Source organism: Rhinolophus sinicus, chromosome 15 (genome assembly GCF_057876585.1).
Source record: "Rhinolophus sinicus isolate RSI-liver-muscle chromosome 15, RSI-T2T, whole genome shotgun sequence".
Classification (NCBI taxonomy): domain Eukaryota; kingdom Metazoa; phylum Chordata; class Mammalia; order Chiroptera; family Rhinolophidae; genus Rhinolophus; species Rhinolophus sinicus.
The window spans coordinates 46,769,326-46,789,687 of NC_142515.1; the positions used below are offsets into that span (position 1 = coordinate 46,769,326).

The 20,362-nt window shown below is 33.0% G+C and overlaps 1 protein-coding gene across 9 annotated transcripts in view; it reads right to left on the bottom strand.

Annotated features, from left to right (window-relative positions):
- Positions 1–20,362, bottom strand: part of RUFY2 (RUN and FYVE domain containing 2) — a 62,951-nt gene that overhangs the window by 40,491 nt on the left and 2,098 nt on the right. For 5 of the 9 annotated variants that reach the window (XM_074339514.2, XM_019731740.3, XM_074339512.2 and 2 more), the window contains exons 2-13: positions 19,982–20,155; positions 16,209–16,326; positions 14,346–14,447; positions 12,625–12,748; positions 12,370–12,431; positions 11,518–11,583; positions 8,681–8,750; positions 7,044–7,145; positions 6,786–6,902; positions 5,559–5,726; positions 4,582–4,679; positions 2,031–2,150 (exon numbers count right to left, since the gene is read on the bottom strand). In XM_074339514.2, coding sequence (XP_074195615.2) covers positions 2,031–2,150; positions 4,582–4,679; positions 5,559–5,726; positions 6,786–6,902; positions 7,044–7,145; positions 8,681–8,750; positions 11,518–11,583; positions 12,370–12,431; positions 12,625–12,748; positions 14,346–14,447; positions 16,209–16,326; positions 19,982–20,155 — 1,321 coding nt within the window. Of the gene's footprint in view, positions 1–860; positions 916–2,030; positions 2,151–2,369; positions 3,821–4,581; positions 4,680–5,558; positions 5,727–6,785; positions 6,903–7,043; positions 7,146–8,680; positions 8,751–11,517; positions 11,584–12,369; positions 12,432–12,624; positions 12,749–14,345; positions 14,448–16,208; positions 16,327–19,981; positions 20,156–20,362 lie in introns of those variants that run through there. The other 4 variants (XM_088792042.1, XM_074339513.2, XM_019731744.3 and 1 more) reach the window with 4 other exon arrangements.

The window sequence follows — 20,362 nt, forward strand, 5'->3', positions numbered from 1 at the left end:
CAGAGGAGAGGAAAAAGCAAGTGGAACTGACAAAGTACCTGAAAAAATAATAGTCAAAATTTTTCCAAATTTGGCAAAGATAAACTTGAAGACTCGAGAAGCTGACCAAAGCCAAACAGGATGAATCCAAAGAAAAAATCTTGAGCATAATTAGAAGAACAATTCAAACGACAGTGAGAAACTATGAAGGCCAAAAGTGGCACAACACTTTTCAAGTGCTGAACAAAAAGAACTGTCAACTCAGAATTCCTAGCGTAGTCTGAAAATATCCTTCAGCAATGAAGGTGAAATCAAGACATTCTCAGATCAAAGAAAATTAAGAGAATTTGTTGCCAATAGACCTGCCTTCAAAGAATGGCTAAAGGAAGTTCTTCAGACACAAAGGAACCTTGGAACATCAGGAATGAAAAGAACAATAGAGAGAGTTTTCTAAATTATGTTTAATGGTTGAAACACAAACTATAACATTGTCTGATGTGGTTCTCAATATTATGTAAATATTTAAGCAAATTATGCTATAAAGGGGGGAGGTAAAAAGATCTAAGTAGAGGTCATGCTTCCACACTTCATTCAAAGTAGTAAAATGTGGATGCCAGTAGCCAAAAAGTTGCAAATATATTAATATAAAGTCTAGAGTAACCACTAAAAAATCTATACAAATAAATACACTTAAAAACACTACAAATAAATCAAAAAGGAATTCTAAGTAATGTTCAAATAACTCATGGGAAGGCAGGAAAAATAAAACAGAGGAATAAAAAAACAGAGAAGAAATAAAACAATAAAACAGCAGACTTAAGCTCTAATATATTAATAATTACACTAAATGAAAATGGGCTAATTACGTCATTAGCAGAAGGAATAAAAAACATGAATTATAAGAAACTTACTTCAAATATAATGATAAAGATTAAGCTGAAAGTAAATAAAAAAACGTGAACATTAATCTTTCGTTTACTACATGAAAACATTAATCAAAACAAAGCAGAAGTAGCTATATTAACTCAGATAAAGTAGACTTCAGAAGAAAATTACCAGAGACAAAGAGACATATAATAATATAATGATAAAAAGGTCAATTCACTAAGAAGATTTAGCAATCCAAAATGTGTAGACACTGAAAAATGGAACTTCAGAATTCACAAAGCAAAAACTGATAGAATTGAAAGTAGAAATACCTAAATCCATAATTATAGTTGGGATATTTCAACAAATCCTCTACTGATAATTGACAGAACTACTAGACAGAAAATCAGCAAGGATAGGGAAGAATTTAACAGCACATCAACCAATAAAGGCACCATGCATAGAGGTATCATGCGTGGCATGTGGGCTTGTTTAATGATCTATTAAACATAATATGTAACTGTAGTTTCCATTGTTGTTTTCTTTTAGTAACAAAAGTGATACATATTTACTGGTGGGAAAATGTTGATGTTTATAAAGTAAAAACTAAAATACCCCTGTCAATCTGCCATCACTCCCCAGATAATCATTCCCCAGGATCTGTTTTAAACTCTTTTCTACGTATATGTAAGTGTACACATATGCACAGTTTCAACTTTATTAAAAAATGGGATCATACTAGTTTGCTTTTCTTTCAACTCAATGACATTCTTCCCAGCTGACTATATACAGATCCACCATATAGAAGTACTAATAAAAATGTTCTCAGAAAGCATCATGTTCTTTGATAATATAGGTTCCTTCGAGTTACAAAGGTCTATTATACTTAGTATCCAGAAACATAATGGCCATCAGATTAATGTCAAACAGCAGAAAGAATAAAGCTCTCCTTGAGCAAGAAGATAAGACAGTTGAAAGTGCTCTGCAAACAATAAAGGGATAAACATAAGTTTTATCATAAGTATGTTTTCTAAGTTTTTATCTTTTAGAACTCCACAATCTACACAATCTATCTGGCATCATTAAATAAATGAAAATATAGGTATTTTACTATATGTACAAAAAAGGGAGTGGGTAGGAATTATGTTAATACAAGTATTTGTTTCCAAGAGTGAAATACTCACAGCTGTTTCTCCTTTTGGGAGATTTGTTTCTGCAGACTGTCGGATTTACTCTGACATCCTTGTAGATATTTCCTGTCCTCATCTTCAGCTTCCATTTGCGCCTTCTCTGCTTGCTGCAATCTGGTGTAATTCAAATCAACTTTGGGTAAAACTGAGGCTAGAACTAGGGTGTAAAAGGGTGAAGAAGACAAATAAAAGAAAAATGGGGAAATAGAAACATTTCTAAATGAAAACAAAGTTTGGGGGAAAACTCACAAACTCAAACGTGAAAGAGCCACACAATGTCTAGAAGTCGTTTTGTGATTTTTTTTTTCAGTATAACATATAATATGCCCAGAATACTATCTTCAAATTCATTTTATTTCTTGTTCATAATTAACAATGCAAAGCAATACAGCCTTTGCCACTTTTGTAGAGCGTAATGAATCAACTTCCAAAGTGTAATAGGTATGTTACTGTCTTTTTACAAAACCATGAAAAGCATAGTACTTAAGTCTACACTAGCTGAAGAAGCCGCATTGTTCTATTTTATGTTAGAATATGTATGCCAGGAATCAAGTGTGCTAACAAGGCCAAGAGCAAAGACCTGCAATTACTTCAAATAACAGCCAAGTCTTCCCTGTAGGATCATTATGCATGTATTAATTATGCCAAAGCTGTTATGTGTGTATGTGTGTGTTTTAAGATTTAAAAGAATTTACTTACTAGTTGGCAACATTCTCTAGAGATCATTTTTGTCCATCATCACTGAATTTTAAAAATTAGCTAAAAATGTGATTTTCATTTTTTCTGTTTTTATTTGTAAGTTGTTGCTTCTCCCTGTGCTTAGCTCCACTCCATGCCTCCTATGGTCATCTAGGATTTCTGAGATTTAACTTCAATATTTTTATAAGAAAACATCTCCCAAGTATTCAAGGGACATCAATTTCTTATAGGGAATCATAAGAGAAATTTCTATTCAACTAACCAAAAAAATTGCCTCTTCTTTTCTTCCTTAAAACCATACCAATGGGGCAACCCCCACAATTTCAGAAGTATAAATGCCACTTCCAAGGAGAAGGGAGTAACACTGAAGTTACCTCTAAATCCAAATTTAAAATATTAAGGTAGGGGGATGGGTGGCCCAAGCTTTTCTCTAATGCTACAAAAACTGAAATAAAAGTCCAAGTGAGGTAGGCCTTGAAGTTGTGCTATCATAGAAGAGGGCTAAGGGGAACCAGAAACTTGAGGTGTTAAGCACAAGATGATGGCCAATCTGGGTAATGAACTATTTTAAAACATATTTAAAAAATCAGTAAAAGAGCCCTTAGGCAAAGAGTGGACTTATGGTGGGGGAAAAAAATCTGTGCCAACACATTGTCAAACCAAAGGTTAACTTTTTAAACAACTTTTATGTTTTCCATCAAAAAGTGGCCAAAAAGATAAAACTGCATTTGAAAATCCTGACCTCCAAAGGTCAATACTCAAATCAGCCCTTGTGCACAAGGTTTGAGGGATGTGTTTTTGGAAATCCAAGTGCACCCACTCTGCTTTAGGGCAGCGTATTACCACAGCAGCTGATCAAGAGGTGTACAGGGTTCCTAATACCCTTGTAGGATACTTAATAGCATAAATTCTTTTCTGTTTAATATATTATAAAATTGTTGATTCTCTTTTAGTCTTAATTAAATACAAGTGGTTTTCAGAAAGATATATCTTTGACCAGCTTGTACTGGTCCTGAGTGTCACTGCTGGCACATTTCACCAATGACATTGCAATTGTCCTAGTTTGAGTTAACAAATCATTGTCACTTCATAATGAAATGGACAGAAATCAAAGACAGAAAAAGGTAATAAAGATGTCCAAAATGTAAAAATGGGGATAAAGAAACAAAAAAGAAAAAAGAAGAAAGAGGATGTCAATAAAAGAATACTCATGTCAATAAAGCATTAATAGTTATGTTTTTCATAAGTAGATTCAAAGAAAGCAATGATAAGACATATGTTGACACCAACATGACAGATCAATGGAAGTACATTACATTTTCCAACAATAAACGTGAAAAATGCCAATATAAAACAATTCAATTTTAAACAAAATTATTTCTTGGGTTGGGTTGAGGGTCCTAGCTCGAAGAAACACAACTAAACTGCCAACTCAGAAAGCTCAATTTCAGATAAAGAGATGGTGAATGACAAAGGATATGACAATCAATATGCATGGAAATCAATCAGGGATAATTCAACCGTTGGTTTTGTTCATTTTATTACTTTTTTGAGGTTTTTGTTTGTGTATTTGTTTTATGTAACATAACAGATTGAACCACATAAAATTGCTGATATTAGGCCTTTTCTAAAATGTGCAAAATGGCAAGTTCAAATGAATCAGCCTAATATAAAGCAACTTGATTCCATGCAACAACCAAAACAAAAAAGGCAAAATTCTGCTGGGCTTAAAAAACTATGTCCTACTCTAAATTTTCCTAATGGTTTGTGGCAGATGTTAAGAGTTAAATAAAGAAAAGGAAGGGAAAGGAAGGAAAAAAAGGAAACTAAGACAGAAATGCTGTACCTTTGTTCCAGCTGCCTCATGGCTACAGTAATTTTATTGGTTTTTTCTTCTAGTCGGGCAATTATTTCATTTTTTTCTTTCAAACCATCTTCAGAACCCTATTTAGAAAAACACAGTGGTTTTGATTTTTTAAACTTGAACATTTATAAGCTTTGTATACCATTTTGCTATGGGATTGTTACTTTGAAATGAGCCACGTTAATTTGTAGGTTAAACTACTCCGATATAAAGCAGTAGTACTACTAGTTTTCATTTACAGTAAAATAAAGGGAAAAAACCACTCAGCCTTTAAAGCCTTTCCATGTTTTTGGAAGACAACCAAATAAACTCTTGTAAAATATGCTATTTTTCAAATTAAATTAAAAAGGGCTTTTGGCAACATGTCTACTTAAGAAAAATGTCACTTTATTAGAAAATTTGTAATTATTATAGTAAAGCATTTCAATTAAAATTAAATCTTTCTCAGGACTATACTATATAAAGAAGTTCACAAAAATGTCTTGCATATTTAGATTGAGTTTTACCAAAAGATTTAATCTTCATACTGTTAAACTTTCAGCATCAAGAAATAAATTCAGAGGGGCACAGGGGTTCTAGAAGAGGGTAAACGGGGTCAAATATATGGTGATGGAAGAACTGACTCTAGGTGGTGAACACATAATGTGAGATATACAGATGATGTATTACAGAACTGTACACCTGAAATCTATATAACTTAACTAACAGTTGTCACCCCAATAACCTTTAATTAAAATAAATAAATTAAATAAATAAATTCAGATAGGTGATTCTGTTTGTTGTTTGATACCTTTTTCATTGCTACATTTCTAAAGCTTCCATTTAGCAAAAAAGACACTGCATTTTATTACTAATATAGCACTGTTAATAGGCTCATCTCTTAAAAACCAAATCTTTTACAAATATTCATTTTCAATTTATATAACAAGAAATTCCAAGAATTTAAGAACGTTCCTTACCTGCAACTTTTGATACATCTCTATGTTAATTGCTTTAACTTCCTCTAGCTGTTGTCGAAGGCCTATCAGAGTATCTTGCTTCTCATGGATGTCTTTCTCCAACAACTTCATGGCAAGTTCAATCTCATGTTTCATACTAACTTGTACTGCTAGCTCGTTCTCCACATCCTGCAATTTCAACATATCCTCAATTCACATGTCACTTCAGGATGTCAAAATCAGATACTCAACAATTAATGCGCTCAAGAAAGTTTCTATTCAATATATGGACTATTCCTTTTGAGTTATAAGCCCCACCAATGGGAATCAACCACACCATATAACAACATTTTAAGTATGTTCAAATGCATATTTTGCTAAAATGACAGCATTTTCTAGATTCCGTTAATTATCACTGTCCTATTGGTTCAAGATTGAAGTATTTTTATGCCTCATAAACTCAGTATAATTTTCCTTAAACAAAAAAAAATGAAGCAATCTGTGTAAGTGAAAGCCAAAGATAACTCAAAAATCCTACTTCACAGTTTTAATTTCTTCTTGTAAAGAATTTTACATCAAAAGGAAAAGAAGTTTCCTAATATTAAAGACAAATAGCCAAAGGGATGAAAAGGCTGGCAAAACTCTTCTTGACCTGGGTAGTAGCTACACGGGTATTTACATTATAATCCATTAAGCTATACATTTGTATTTTTCTATAGGTATTGTATTTCACAAATTAAAAGGGTAAAAAAAAGTTAATATTAAATATGATTCTACTAATATTAGAATACATCACTCTATTCTACTTCATTTTTTGTAATGCTGGTCACAATCCATTCATTTCACACACACAGATTTTAACAGTTTAAAAACACTGTTTAAAAAAACACTGATCCAGAGGCAGCCAGTTAGCTCAGCTGGTTAGAGCTCAGTGCTCTTAACAACAAGGTTGCCAGTTTGATCCCCACATGGGCCACTGTGAGCTGCGCCCTCCACAACTAGATTGAAAGAACTACTAGACTTGGAGCTGATGGGTCCTGGAAAAACACTTAAAATAAATAAAAGTTAAAAAAAAAAAAAGCACTGATCCAAATGGGAGCTTAAAGAATTTGAGGGGATTAAGGGAGATTGCTACCCCACACCAAGGAAGATAAGGCTGAAAGAGATTTTAAGTAGTACTTGCTTAAGGGCAGATGATGATGATGATGATGATGATGATGATCGCAATGTAATTTTAATGCAGCCTACCTGTCGTAACTGAGATTCATCTCGAAGTTGCCTTCTGGCTTCATTGTACATTTCATCCAGCCCCTGCCGAGAATGCTTGTATGTTTGAAGCTCAGCATCCACATCCACTTTAGTAACCTAGGAAGAAAACATAAAACTTATTATTCTGTAATATCTACTATTAATACAGCACAGAACTACCCAGTCTACACGCAAGAGTCCCAAAAAGTAACAATTTCTGATACAAGCCCGTCTGTTTGCAAATCAGTGTATACTTACCTCTAGGTGCTGCTGTGTTTTCATTAAAATCAATTTATTTTCATTTCGTAATTGATGATTTTCTTCTTGGAGTTTAATGATATTATTCTTTGCTATTGCTAACTAAAAATTATGAAACGGGCAAGAAAAAAGATTTTAAACATTCATGGCAATAAATAATAGAAAATAAAATCCTAAAACTAGTAAAATCTCTCACATCTACTGAAACTTTCATAAGAAAAATGTGTTCCTATTACCCCAAGATACCAACTAAAGAAACTAGACTGATTTCTATTTCTTTTTGTTAGTTGAAACATGCTTATCTGATTTACAATGTCCTGAATACAAAGTGCCTGAGTAAGCATATAAAAAATTGTGCATTAAACAATAAGACTATAAAGACTTGTGTTAATATAGGAAAAAAGGTTGTGCTATCATTGAAAATGTAATACAGACATAACCAAATAGGACACCCTGTGAAGCCTGGACACACTGAGTGACCATCACAATTTGAGACAGCTCCAATCATCAGCATTAAACATGAATGACTAGGTGACTTGGCTCTGAGGCCTAGAACTGGAAAGAAGGATCCTAGGAAAGGAAAGCTGGGACCACTGCCCAATATTGCCTTGCAAACAAATTTCTGAACACTGTTGAGGACACAACTTGAACTTCAGTGTGCCTAAGGCCAAGAAGAGACACAAACCAGTGAGCACCTCGCTCTTTCTAATAGTCCCAGTCTATCGAACTACCAAATGATCCAAAAATGTCAAAATGAAGAAGCGTTCTTTTTTGTTGTTTTCAGGGCACATGTGGGGATGGAACCGGCAACCTTGGTGCTATTCGCACCACGTTCTAACCAACTGAACTAACCAGCCACCCCTGAAGATGCATTCTCAACTGCAGTCATGCAAACAATCATGTGTTCCCTGGTTTTAAAAAATTAGGAAATAAGAATTTTTAAAGAAATAAGAATTTTAATTAACATGAAAAATAGGGTTCATAGCACTAATAACAAATTTCTTCCTCTACCCTAAATAATTCTGAAAATAGAAAGCAATAATTCTGTGGTTTGACAGATTAAAAAAAAACTTATCTAAAAATCAACTTTACAAATAATATTAAAAATAGAGCTGAAATAAATTTCCGGTTCTGGGATAACCAGATAGCCACTTTAACAATACTGGAAACCAGAGCACATCAGATGAGTTTTACACATGGGAGGGTGGAGAAAGTGTGGATATGATCACACTTGTAAAGAAAAGCAATCTGAATAGTGAAAAAAGAGGGACAGTATCATTTTAACAGGTCTAACTACAAGTGATCCCACTATCTAAATACAGGTCATCCAGATATGAAAATGAGAATCAGAGCGTATTTACAGAAGAGTTTCTATGAGTTTCATCTTTAGGCTCATTTCTAGAAGCTGAGTATCTCGAAACAATTCAGATTCACCTGAGAATTTGCCTGATAATATGTGGTTTCTATTGAACTTCTCAATTACAACTATATTACAAGTATTCCATCATAATGATGAAAATGTCTGTCTGTAAGTGTGTGTATGTATGAGTATGCTTAATGCATTCATAATGAAAATGAAAAAGGATCACAAATACTAAGTCCGTGAAAGACAATTATCCATGGCTGGGTGACAATACCTCTTCAATCAGCTTAGTATTTGACTTTTCTAATGAGTCAACTCTTGAATGGAGACTGCTGACTGTGCTGCTGAAATTAATAAAGAAAAAACTCATTCAAAATTACACACACTACAAAGGCAAGAAAAAGTATGTTACCCTAGACTCATTACTTTGACTGACATGCACCAACTGCCCTGTCTGAATTTTTGAGTGTGGGAAATTTCATTAAGTTGAATAACTTGATTTGGCTAGGAGAGCATTAGATTGTAGCAAAAGAATTAATATTTCTATTAAAATTTCATTTGATGCTGCTCATGATTTTTTATTGTCTTCTTAGGGTCCTTCTAACATTTAACTTACAATATTTGGGAATGGAAATTCCACACAAAGATTACTAAATAACACCAAAACTAAATTTAAAATTACGTTTTAAAGGATGAGCTTAAATGTCCACTTTAATAATTAAGTGGTTTAATGAAGCTTATAAACAGAAGCCCCATTCTGTTTCCCCTCTCCATTGTCATAATAATTAAAGACCTCCAAAGTCACCCATGTTTGAGAAATGTGAAGATGAGATACCCAACATCAGGTACCCAGTCAGCCTGCAGCTAAGCAAACAACCCATCTCTCAAGGGTATAGTCAAAAGTCAGGCAACGCCACATGAACACACTTGTTTTTTGCATTTTTGTTTAAACTGCTCAAGATTGGACATTATTGTACAATTTTATTGAGTTTGATTTTCAAGGCCTGCTTGATTTTACTAACTCAAACTTTCTCTAATAAAATATAATACACAGTATACATTACAAAAAAATCTATATTAGATTAAACGAATTCTATACCAGCCTCAGAAACAACTACTGACATTTCAGTTTAACTGGTGAAATAAGAAAAATATTGTTTCATTCATATTAAATCATTTTTAAATATAATCATTCTTAGGTAAACAACTTGAATTTTTCAAAAATAGCACCAGGGTATCCTGATAATGAGATATAACAAGTACAGGACTAGGAGATGGAAGATCAAGGTTCTGGTCCCTGCTTTTCTACTTTTTAACTGTATCTCACATAAAGGTACGGCAAATATTATTGTCTGATTTTATAGATAAGGAAACTATCTATAATAAGAAGAATAATAATCAAAAAAGCACTTTTGAAAACAAACCCTCAATAGTGGGTGTTTTTTTTGACTAAGGGATAATAGGTAAGTTGTATTTTTTCTATATCTTTGTTCTATACTTTCAAAATATTCTAAATGTACAAGAATTATTTTTTAATTTAAAAAACAATGAAACTTTTTAATACATAAAATGTAGAAAACTAAGGCACTAGTATTGCTGTAAGTGATTAACACACATAACATAAAAGGGAATGAGAAAGCTCTTTTGAATAGACTAGACTCTAAGATAAACTGTCGAGTAAAAACAGCAAAGTACAAAATAGTGGGAAAAGTATGCTACCTTATGTGTAAAGAACTGAGGAAGGTGGGAAACATAAGAAAATATATGCATATTCTTGCTTATTTCGATAAAGTATCTGTGGAGGCATAAATCAGAACCTAGTATATCAATTACTCCCCAAGAGTAAAACCAGATGGTTGGAGATCAGGGAAGAGGGAGATTTTTCATTTAATGTTCCTTCTGAAGTTCAAACTATGGGAATATTTTACCTGCTCCCAAAAAATGAATAAAAGTTTAAAAGTAAATAAATAGGCATACAAGGTTGCACTTAGAAGTACAATCTCAGAAATATAAAATTACAAAATACACATATTTCCTATGATATCTGCTATTAAAACTCCATGATTTAAAAAAAAAGATACTGGCACAAGATCATTCCTATCTCTCTAACTTCAGAAGGAAAGCCAGTTACGGCTTATTAGTTTCTTTTTCTAAAATGGGAAAATGTTTAATTGTACTTTGATTGTAATGCATGTTTAGTGAGTGAAATTCAGAAAATATAGATGAGTACAAAGAATAAAAATTATTCATAATCCCATTACCCCAAGATAGTTATTTATGCTAATTATTCATTTTAATAAGAAAAGTCCATTTCTAACTATGTAGTAAACATTACTCACTATACCTGTGTTATACAGTATGTGTGGTAGCCATAAGCCACATGTGACTAATAATAAGCGCTCACAATGTGACTAGTCCAAACTGAAATGTGCTATAAGTATAAAATATACATTGGATTTTAAAGATAGTACCAAAAAACTGAAAATAAAATGTCTCATTAATAATTTTTATATTGATTACATGTTGAAATAATATTTTACATATACTGGGTTAAATTAATTGTATTTTTAATTAATTTCATCTGTTTCTTTTTTACCTTTTTAATGTGGTTTACTAGAAATTTTAAATTATCTATGTGGCTCACATTATACTTCTATTAGACAGAACTGCACTATACTATTTTATAAACAGATCTCAGAAATTCTTCCCACATAGAGTATTTACTGACAGCTCCCATGACCAGGTGACACTGTAAGGAGAACACTTCCATCATGGAAAATGACAGCTTACTTTAAAGTAAGAAAAATGAATTTTTTGAACCATTCGATATAAACTTCCACCCTATCTAGTCTTTTTTCTCAAAGGTACAGGGATAAGTTTAAAATTCTATTTTTAAATTCTCTGGAGATTCCATTTAAAAATCTGACTCTCGTTTTCTATTAAAAATGAGTAATATCCAATAATTCTCTGTATTCTTAGTCTCCATGCTCTCTATCCCCTCAACCGCTTCTAAAAAATACGTAGAAGGAATAGAGTTAAGCTGACCTGAAAGGAAGACCCTAAGACAACAGTCATCAATGCATTAAGTATCCAACTATCCATAACACTTACTTCAGTTGTCTATTTAATTCTTCAACATAATTCTTCTGGTCTAATATGGCAGCAATTTGAACATTCCTAGAAGAGGGGAAAGTAGTTTTGTGCTAGGTTGCAAAGGTATTTATTAGGTACCAAAAATAATGTCTAAATCATCTAAAATTGTTATAAAACCGTAATGGTAAAACAACATATCTTGCCTTTAAAATGAAATTCAAGAATATAGTCATGTAGCAGTAAGCTGTGTATTAAATAACTGTAACCTTTATTAAGTAATTTACTTGCTAATATTAGACTTAACAGTACCATTAGTATATTTAAATTTTTTTGGAACAGTATGATTTGTTTTTTATTGATTTCTACAACATTATATTTTTATTGGTTTATATTTGACATATAATATTGTGTAAATTTAAGGCATACAGCATGTTGATACATTTATATATTGTGACGTGATTGCTATTCTAATGATAATTAGCACCTGTATCATGTTACATAATCCTTTCTTTTTAGTAGTTGGAATAAGTATATTTTAAATTTAAACACAATTAGATCTCGAAATAAACCATCATATGTAAGCTTGTAAATAGTAAGTTTTCATCCCTTTATGACAAAACATCGCTAACTATTAAAATGGGTCTCAGGAACTGCAGGTATGACCCAAGTTGGAGGCTTTCGTATGAAAGCCTCCTTTCTAAATAGTTTTTTGCTTTATCATGCTGGTAAATGGAAGCGAAAACTAAACAAAGCAGGAACCACACATAAATAAATGAAATAAAAACCACATTATAAGTAGGTGGACCTCATACTGATTTGTAAAGAGCTAAAGAAAAAAAACCCATGTGAAATAACTTATGAAAATCATACCTTTCTTTATTTCCAACATCTTCTTCATTCTTTAAATACATGGAAAAATCAATCACTCCAACCTGAATTAAATAAAGTTATTTTTATTTAAAGGGGAGAAATACCAGAAGTACCTTTAACATGCAACTGAATTTTACTCGTAATTTTTCTTTACTGTTAACTGCACTGTTTACAACTTAAGAGTATAACCTAGATCAAAGAAGAACAGTACAAACTTAAAACACTCTGCATTTGGTACTAGTCACTTGCACTTACTTGTGAGTCTAAATCTTCTCCCTTGACACAGAGATTAGCATCTATCACATTCAGGCCAACCAGCAGCCCAACAATTACTGCTCCTTCTTCTTCCATCATTAGTGCATGATACTCATAGAATTCACTGTAAAAATTAAAATAATAAAAAAACTTAAACCACAAATTTATTTCAAAAACTAAAATTTAAAATCTTAGTACCTATTATAAAGATGGAACCAAGCTAAGCCTTCTAATTAGCCTTTCTATATGTGAATAACTTAAAATTTTTGAAATTTAAATATCTATACAGAAAACAAAACAAAGGGACTGAAGGAGACAAATGAGGAAAAGGAATTTTAATGAGTGAAAAGAGAGGCAAAGAGAGATAAAAAATTGGGCGGCCGGTTGGCTCAGTTTGTTAGAACGCTGTGCTCATAACACCAAGGTTGCTGGTTCAATTCCCACAGGGGCCAGTAAGCTGCGCCTTCCACAACTAGATTGAAAACAATGACTTGACTTGGAGAGGATGGGTCCTGCAAAAACATGCTGTTCCCCAATATTCCCAAATGAAAAAAAAGAAAAAAAGAAAGAAAGATCAAAAGAAAAAGAGGCATCACTGAGGGGTGCGAAATGTTTGTAACTCTCAGAAGACACAGTGACTATTGCTGATATAATTACAATACTTTTTTCATTAGAGTTGAATTTTCAGTTCTCAGATTTATTAAGACCCTTGCGATAAAGACTAAGGTGGGAAAATGAACATATGAAATATTTCAAAACTCAGGTTCAAGTCAGTTGCATTTGATATGTGTATTGCAAGTGTTCTTAATAGATAACCATCAATAAAAGATACTGATGGGTATCTATATTCTTAAAAAGTGTTCAAATAAGAGACCTCTCACAGAAATTGGACAGTTTAAAAACTAATACTTGACAATTTATATTCAAAGAACTAGTTATCACTGACTCATGCCTCCCTCAAGAAGTCCCACTTTAATTAACCTTTAGAATACTGCAAAATTGCAAGTGCTAAAAGTATGATCATTCTCATTTAACCAATGGAAAAACCAAGATGTACAACCAAAGTCACAAGCAAAACTAAAAATGACCAAATTCTCCAGAACATCAGAAAGGTACTCTACAAGAACAAGGGTGAATGGAGGGGCTACCATGGACCCAACTCCCTTTGAGAACTGCATACCTTGCTCTGAAAGTCTGCGTTAACCATTTGGTCTTCAATTTAAATTAATAGTTTAAAATGTGCCCACAATACAGTCGAAGCAGTAGTTTGGACACTCAAGATCAAAAAAGATCCCTCTTGAATTAAAGCCCCAAATTCCACTACAAATTTTTATTCATAGAAGTAACTGTAATTTATTAGGTTGGTGCAAAAGTAATTGCAGTTTTGTAATTATTTTTAATCTTTTAAACTGCAATTACTTTTGTACCAACCTAATAGAAAAAAATGTATGTTAGGCTTAAAAAAAAGAAAGAAACTTAGAAATATAACATAAATTTCCCCTTATCAGCTGATAAAAAGCTTACGGTACTTATTTTTTAGGCTAGTTCCTGATCCATATTATATCCCCACCATGATTTCTCACTCATTTTGCTCCTCCTTTTATTTTATGTCATCTTGTTGTATTTTATGAATCCTTTTGTACTACATCTTCAATCCTTTTTCGAAGACAAGATATAAATGAAATAAAAAATGAAAATGAACATGATTTAATGGTACTAACCTCAAGAGATCCCTCTGAATAATTAAGCAACGCAGGTAATCGGCCATTTTCTTTTGCATGAGGGCTAATCGAAGCCATGCTCTTGCACGACCCAGGGGTGTCCTGAGAAACAAAACCAATTGTTAAGAAAACAGCCCCAGCCCAAAGATTATAGACTATATGTTCTATATCTGTTGAGGTACACATTAATAAAGAAAAAAGGCAATTTATCATGGTTTTTCTTCATTTCTATAGTTTTAAGCTAGCTCTTTTGAGCATGCAAACCAATCCCTGAGAACTAGTTTAGTCTCTAATGTAAACCTGCACCTGTAGAACACCTAGGTAATATTTTATGACTTGGAAGAAATTAAATAGTGAGGATATTTCTACAAAAAATGTTTTGTCCAATTGTCATTAGAATATTAAATCTGGTACCTCTCTTACTCAAGTTCTATCATTTAGTGAAAATAAAAGCCAGTTTTACAGGATATGTATGATTTTTTTGAAGAGAAAGATACCATTTACACTTTTATGTTTTCTTACCCAGAAAACATTTTGGCAGGTAATGTGGGCGGAAACAATCTTCACTTCTAACAGACAATGAGTTTCTTATGACTTAACATTTTAATTAATATCATTCTTCAGAAAACATTTTTTACATTTGTAGAGTTTGGCTTTTTAAAAACAATATGAACATCTATTTTCATATTAAAATGAAACCAAATTTTATATTTCTCTTTCTGAGAGGTGAAATTCCCTTTTTCTTCTGTCTTGGCTAAAAAATCACTACACCTACTCTACCATTATAAGAAATATCAAGTGTAACATCACTTGCTATTTAACTCTAAAAACTGGGTTTGAATCCTGGCTCTGCTACTTATTAACTATAACTTCTCTGACCTTTATTTTTCACAGCTATACAATTATTATAATAACCTCTACCCTGTAAGACTGATTTAAGCACTAAATGAGATAATTCAAGTAAAACAATTATCTTATTACCCTGACACAGTGCTCAATAAATAGTAGCCATTGACTTTTATAACTCAACTAAATACAACTTACAAACATCTGGCATGTTGTAATAACAGCCAGAAAACACTTAGACAGCTTTACAATTAAACCCTAAATTGTAAAGCTGTCTAAGAGAAAGCAGAAAATGGTAAGATCTGACAAAAAATGGTAAACATAAAAAAGTTATCTCATTCACAAGAATTAAGATAAACTAAAAGGAGCTCTTACATCTTAATCATACCCTGAAGAGCTTAAGACCTTAGCCTTAACAACACTTTCTACCTGCAAAAAATATTCTATACTCATTAGTTACTAGCTAGAATACTCTGCTACTAGGACATTTCGTATATGTTTGTCAAGTGAAACAAATAGGTGACATTACGTGTCCCAATTTTCAGAGGAAGAAAAGTAATTTCCACAAGTCCTATGTTATATAAATGGCTTACCTGAGAACTCAAATCTCCTAAACCTTTGCCTGGATTTAGCCTAAACCAGTCTCCAACAAATTGTTACTACTGCAAACTAGCTTAACACTCAGGAAACAGAAATACAAAATTGATACATCCTACCTTAAAGGAACTTGCAATTTCCTGCAATACAATGCAGAATTGAAGTGATATAAAAAAGGCATGAATATAGTGATAAGAGTATAAAAGAAAAAGCAGTTAATGCTTAGTGATGGGCTAAGAAAACCTTCATAAAGGAAATGTAGCTTGAGCTGAGCCATAAAGAATAAACAGAATTTTATTAGGACGGAATAAAGAAGAAGGCTACTTAAGCCTGAGAGAAGATAACTACCGTTGAGGTACTTTTCAGCAACTGTAAATACACTTCTGTGGTTCGGGATGAACAAGTAATAAGAGCACTTACTTAAGACCAGGTAAATCCCGGACACTGGCTCCTATTTCCTCTGCCTCTGGGTATAGCTTCTCCACCAATTCCAAAGGGCCCCAAATAGTCTTGTTGTAACTCAAAAATGATTTTCTTACTGAAAATAGAAAATATAATGCATATAACTTCAACATATAAAATTATATTAACTTCCTTTTAAATATTTAGTTTCAACATTTCTAACAACATACCATTATTCAGAGACCTTTTCCTCTTTTATCACTACACAGCCCTGTTGATCAACAGCCCGTTAATCAGGATCCTGAGATTTTTCCTTATCACAAATATGATACGGCCATGCTTCCGTATCAGAAATATGGAGGCATGTAATTACAGTAAAAAACTAGGCTTTTTTTTGTTTGTTTGTTTGTTTTTAAGGAGGGCGCAGCTCCCAGTGGCCCATGCGGAGATCAAACTGGCAACCTTGGTGCTATTGGCACCACATTCAAACCAACTGAGCTAAATGGTCACCCGTCTGGGCTCATCTTTACCATTACCAAATGTAAAAAGGCTGGAGGCCCTAGAAAGTTGATTTTTATAAGTTTACTAAATAAACCAAGGACAAATAAAAAGTTATCTTACTTTTAAACATGAAAAATTGTGGCTTTACTTTTCCTTTTATTCTGAGATTTGGGTAATATAAAACACCATGAAACCACTATCTGTTCTTTTTTAAGACCTACCGGCTCTATAGACTGCAGATCCAGTGTGCCTATCATATGCAACACCCAAGGACAACCATGAAGTTAGGCAATTTTTCCTTGGGTGATAAAATCAATCAGCACAAAGTAGCTTTACAATGATTCAGCAAGATAAGCCTCTTGACTGTTAGAACATGCCTCGTGGTATTTTGTGACGTAAAGGAAAATAAATTCAGAAGAGTTTAAAATCGAACTCTTTTGGCCATCATTTGGCAAATTCCATCCCACAGGTTGGGGGAGAAATTAAGTCAATGTTATTGCTATAATCTAAAGATAAAAAGGAAAATTTTCAAAAAGATTGATAATAGCAAGAGTAGCCAAAAATGTGGGGAAAGAAAACACTCACGTTCACAGTACTTTGATAAATCAGTGAAGCCTTCATAGAAGCCAGTTGCCTGTATCCTTTGACCCAGTAGGGTTCCTAAAGAAATCCTAGCACTTGTGCACAAACGTATACACCCAAAGATGTTCTTACTGCACAATTTTAATAGCAAATAATTGGAAACAACCGAAGTGTACATTAAGAGGAGAGCAGTTAAAAAGTTATGGTATACATATACTATAAAATATTATACAGCCATTAGAAGTGTGATAAAGACCTCTATGTAAATGGAAGGATCTCCAAACTATACCATCAAGTTGTGGGGGTTTTTTAAGAGGAGGGTAAAAAGGAAGTCACAGAATAACATGTATAGCATGATTCTACTAAGAGTAAAAAAAAAGTGCTAGAATTACAAGGATTCCGTTTAGGGAAAAGAATAAGGGAAACTATGTCTTGCTCTTTGTGCTTCTATGCTGTTTGATTAGTGTACAGAAAGAGTATATTTCTCTATTATTTATGTCATTTTAAAAATTATCTTAAGGCTTTTTTTGTGTGGAAAGAAAAGCAGGTTTACTCAAAATGCTGGCATTCCACTCTATGAGGGTGGTGGACTCCTGTCCAAAATCCATCCCCCCTAAAAATTATCCTAAGGCATTAATTAAAAAGTGGACTACCCCCCCAAAAAAACACAACTCAGACACAGAAAAGAGATTGGTGGTTGTCAGAGGCAGCGGGTAGGGGTGGATAAAATGGATGAAGGTGTTAAAAAGGTACAAACTTCCCATTATAAAACAAATAAATCATGGGACTGTAATGTACAGCATGATGACTATAGTTAATAATACTGTATTATACGCAAGAATTACCATAATTAGACCTTCAGTGTCTGTAGAAGTGTATATGATAATTACACATAACAAGTGTATATGGATAACCACGTCAATAATGAGAAGTTGCTGCATTTTAATAGGAGACCTTTCTGAATATTTCCTGATGAGTTGCTCTTAGCTGCCAAACTGCCCCACTTTTGGGGCTTCTAATCTTCTCTTCAAGTGTATTATCAACATAAGATATAAGAGGAAAATAAATATGTAAACTTTTAAATAAATAATACTGTGCTGTATATGAAAGTTGCTAAGAGCAAATCTTAAAATTTCTCAAAAAATTTAAAAAATAAAAATAAAAATGGGGTAGCCAGTTAGCTCAGTTGGTTAGAGCATGGTGCTGGTAGCACCAAGGTTGCTGGTTCGATCCCTGCATGGGCCACTGTGAGCTGCGCCCTCCTTAAAAACAAACATACAAATAAATAAACAAACAAAGACAAAAAGTGCTCATCACGAGGAAAAAAAACTTGCAACTACGGGGGTGCCAAAAAAATGTATATACATGACTTGTATTCATCTTTTGTTATCGGTACACATTGATTATTACAATTTTAATAGTTTTTTCCTTTCTTAAAATGTGTATACATTTTGGCACCCTCTGTGTGGTGATGAATGTTAACTAGACTTGTGATCATTTCATAATATATACAAATATCAAATCATTACACTATCTACCTGAAATTAATGTTATATGCCAATTTTATCTCAATATAAATAAATGTTTTTAAAGAAAAAAAAAGAACAAGAAATGAGTACACTAACATCACACAGTATTTCTAAAATTCTAATGCCAAGGTCCCTTTTCAGTTTGAAGTACATTTATTAAAACCACATTTAGATAAATCTCCTCTTTTGCTTTTTACATTAACCCCCACTTTCCACCACCATAGTCAGAACTTCTAGACCCTCCCAACCTACCCAGTCCCTAGTATACCAACAAGAGACTTCTTTTGCTTTATAAGTCACCTTAGTATCTAACTCAGAGATGTCCAAACTTTTCAACGTTTTTCACCAAGGGCCATATGCAGTAAAATACACAAACAGCCAGGCCACTCACTCGAGGTGAAGTACGTATTGCCTCACCTGGTTTATTTAAGTAAACTAAATATATTTTTGGAATTTGCTGCGGGCCAATTAACAATGGATCACAGGCCGCAGTTTGGACACCACTGATCTAACTCTATTTACACATAGGACTCTATACAGCTGTTGATCATAGGAATTCAAGACCAAAACTGTCAATGACTGTTACCATAAGTATTATTACACCGGTACATAAAACAAGTTATTATACAACGTATGTTAAATACCTAAGTATAATACATTTTACACATAATAATTTAATATGAACTGTATAAAATACAACATTCACTACTGTCATTTTCAGGGAGCACTCACATTTCTACAACAACCCAATCCAGAAGACAATTTTTCTAGATATGTTCCCATGCCTAAGGTGGTTTATATTTCAACAATCAACTATTTTAATGTATTTGTTCAACAGGGCTCAAACTAGTAGTAATAAGAGTTCATATCAGAATCACCATGCTTAACATTTTTAAAATAACTCTACAAATGTCCTAGAAAATGACAATCAATTCAGAGTATGTTGAAAAAATTTTAAATTAAATATGCTTTTTACAAAACACTAAGCATTTTCTAAGACCACTCATTTGAAAACATAAAGCAGTAGGATATTTTCTCCCAAAACCAACCCATCCAGTATTTTTTAAATGTAAAGTAACAATAATTACAGCCTTAAAAAATATATCACATTTTCAAGGATGTTTAAGATGGAAGGGGGGGAATTCTAAAGTTAATTAATATTTTAAAATCTCATGATACCTTTAAGACCGTGTTTCAGACAATGTTCCATAACAACAAAAAACTGCTGTAAGGGGGGATAGTCAGAATCCAAAGTGCGGCCAAAGCTTAGAGCAGATTCAATGAGTCCTTTGATACTCAGTTTAGCCATGTTTAACAAGTTTGCTCTCTCTACAGCTGTGGGGTCTTTTGTAGCTGAAAGCACAAGAAAGGAGTCCAACATTATTTGCAAGATATGACATTGAAAAATATACAAACACTTTCCTCCCCCTATAAAACCAACAGTGGTTTGTTTTTCGTTGGTCGACAAATTAGTATTCCTAATTAACCTATACCACTAGTTCAATTCTCTTTATGTTTCACATACACCACAGAACACCACCGTGCCCATTCCAGCCAAAG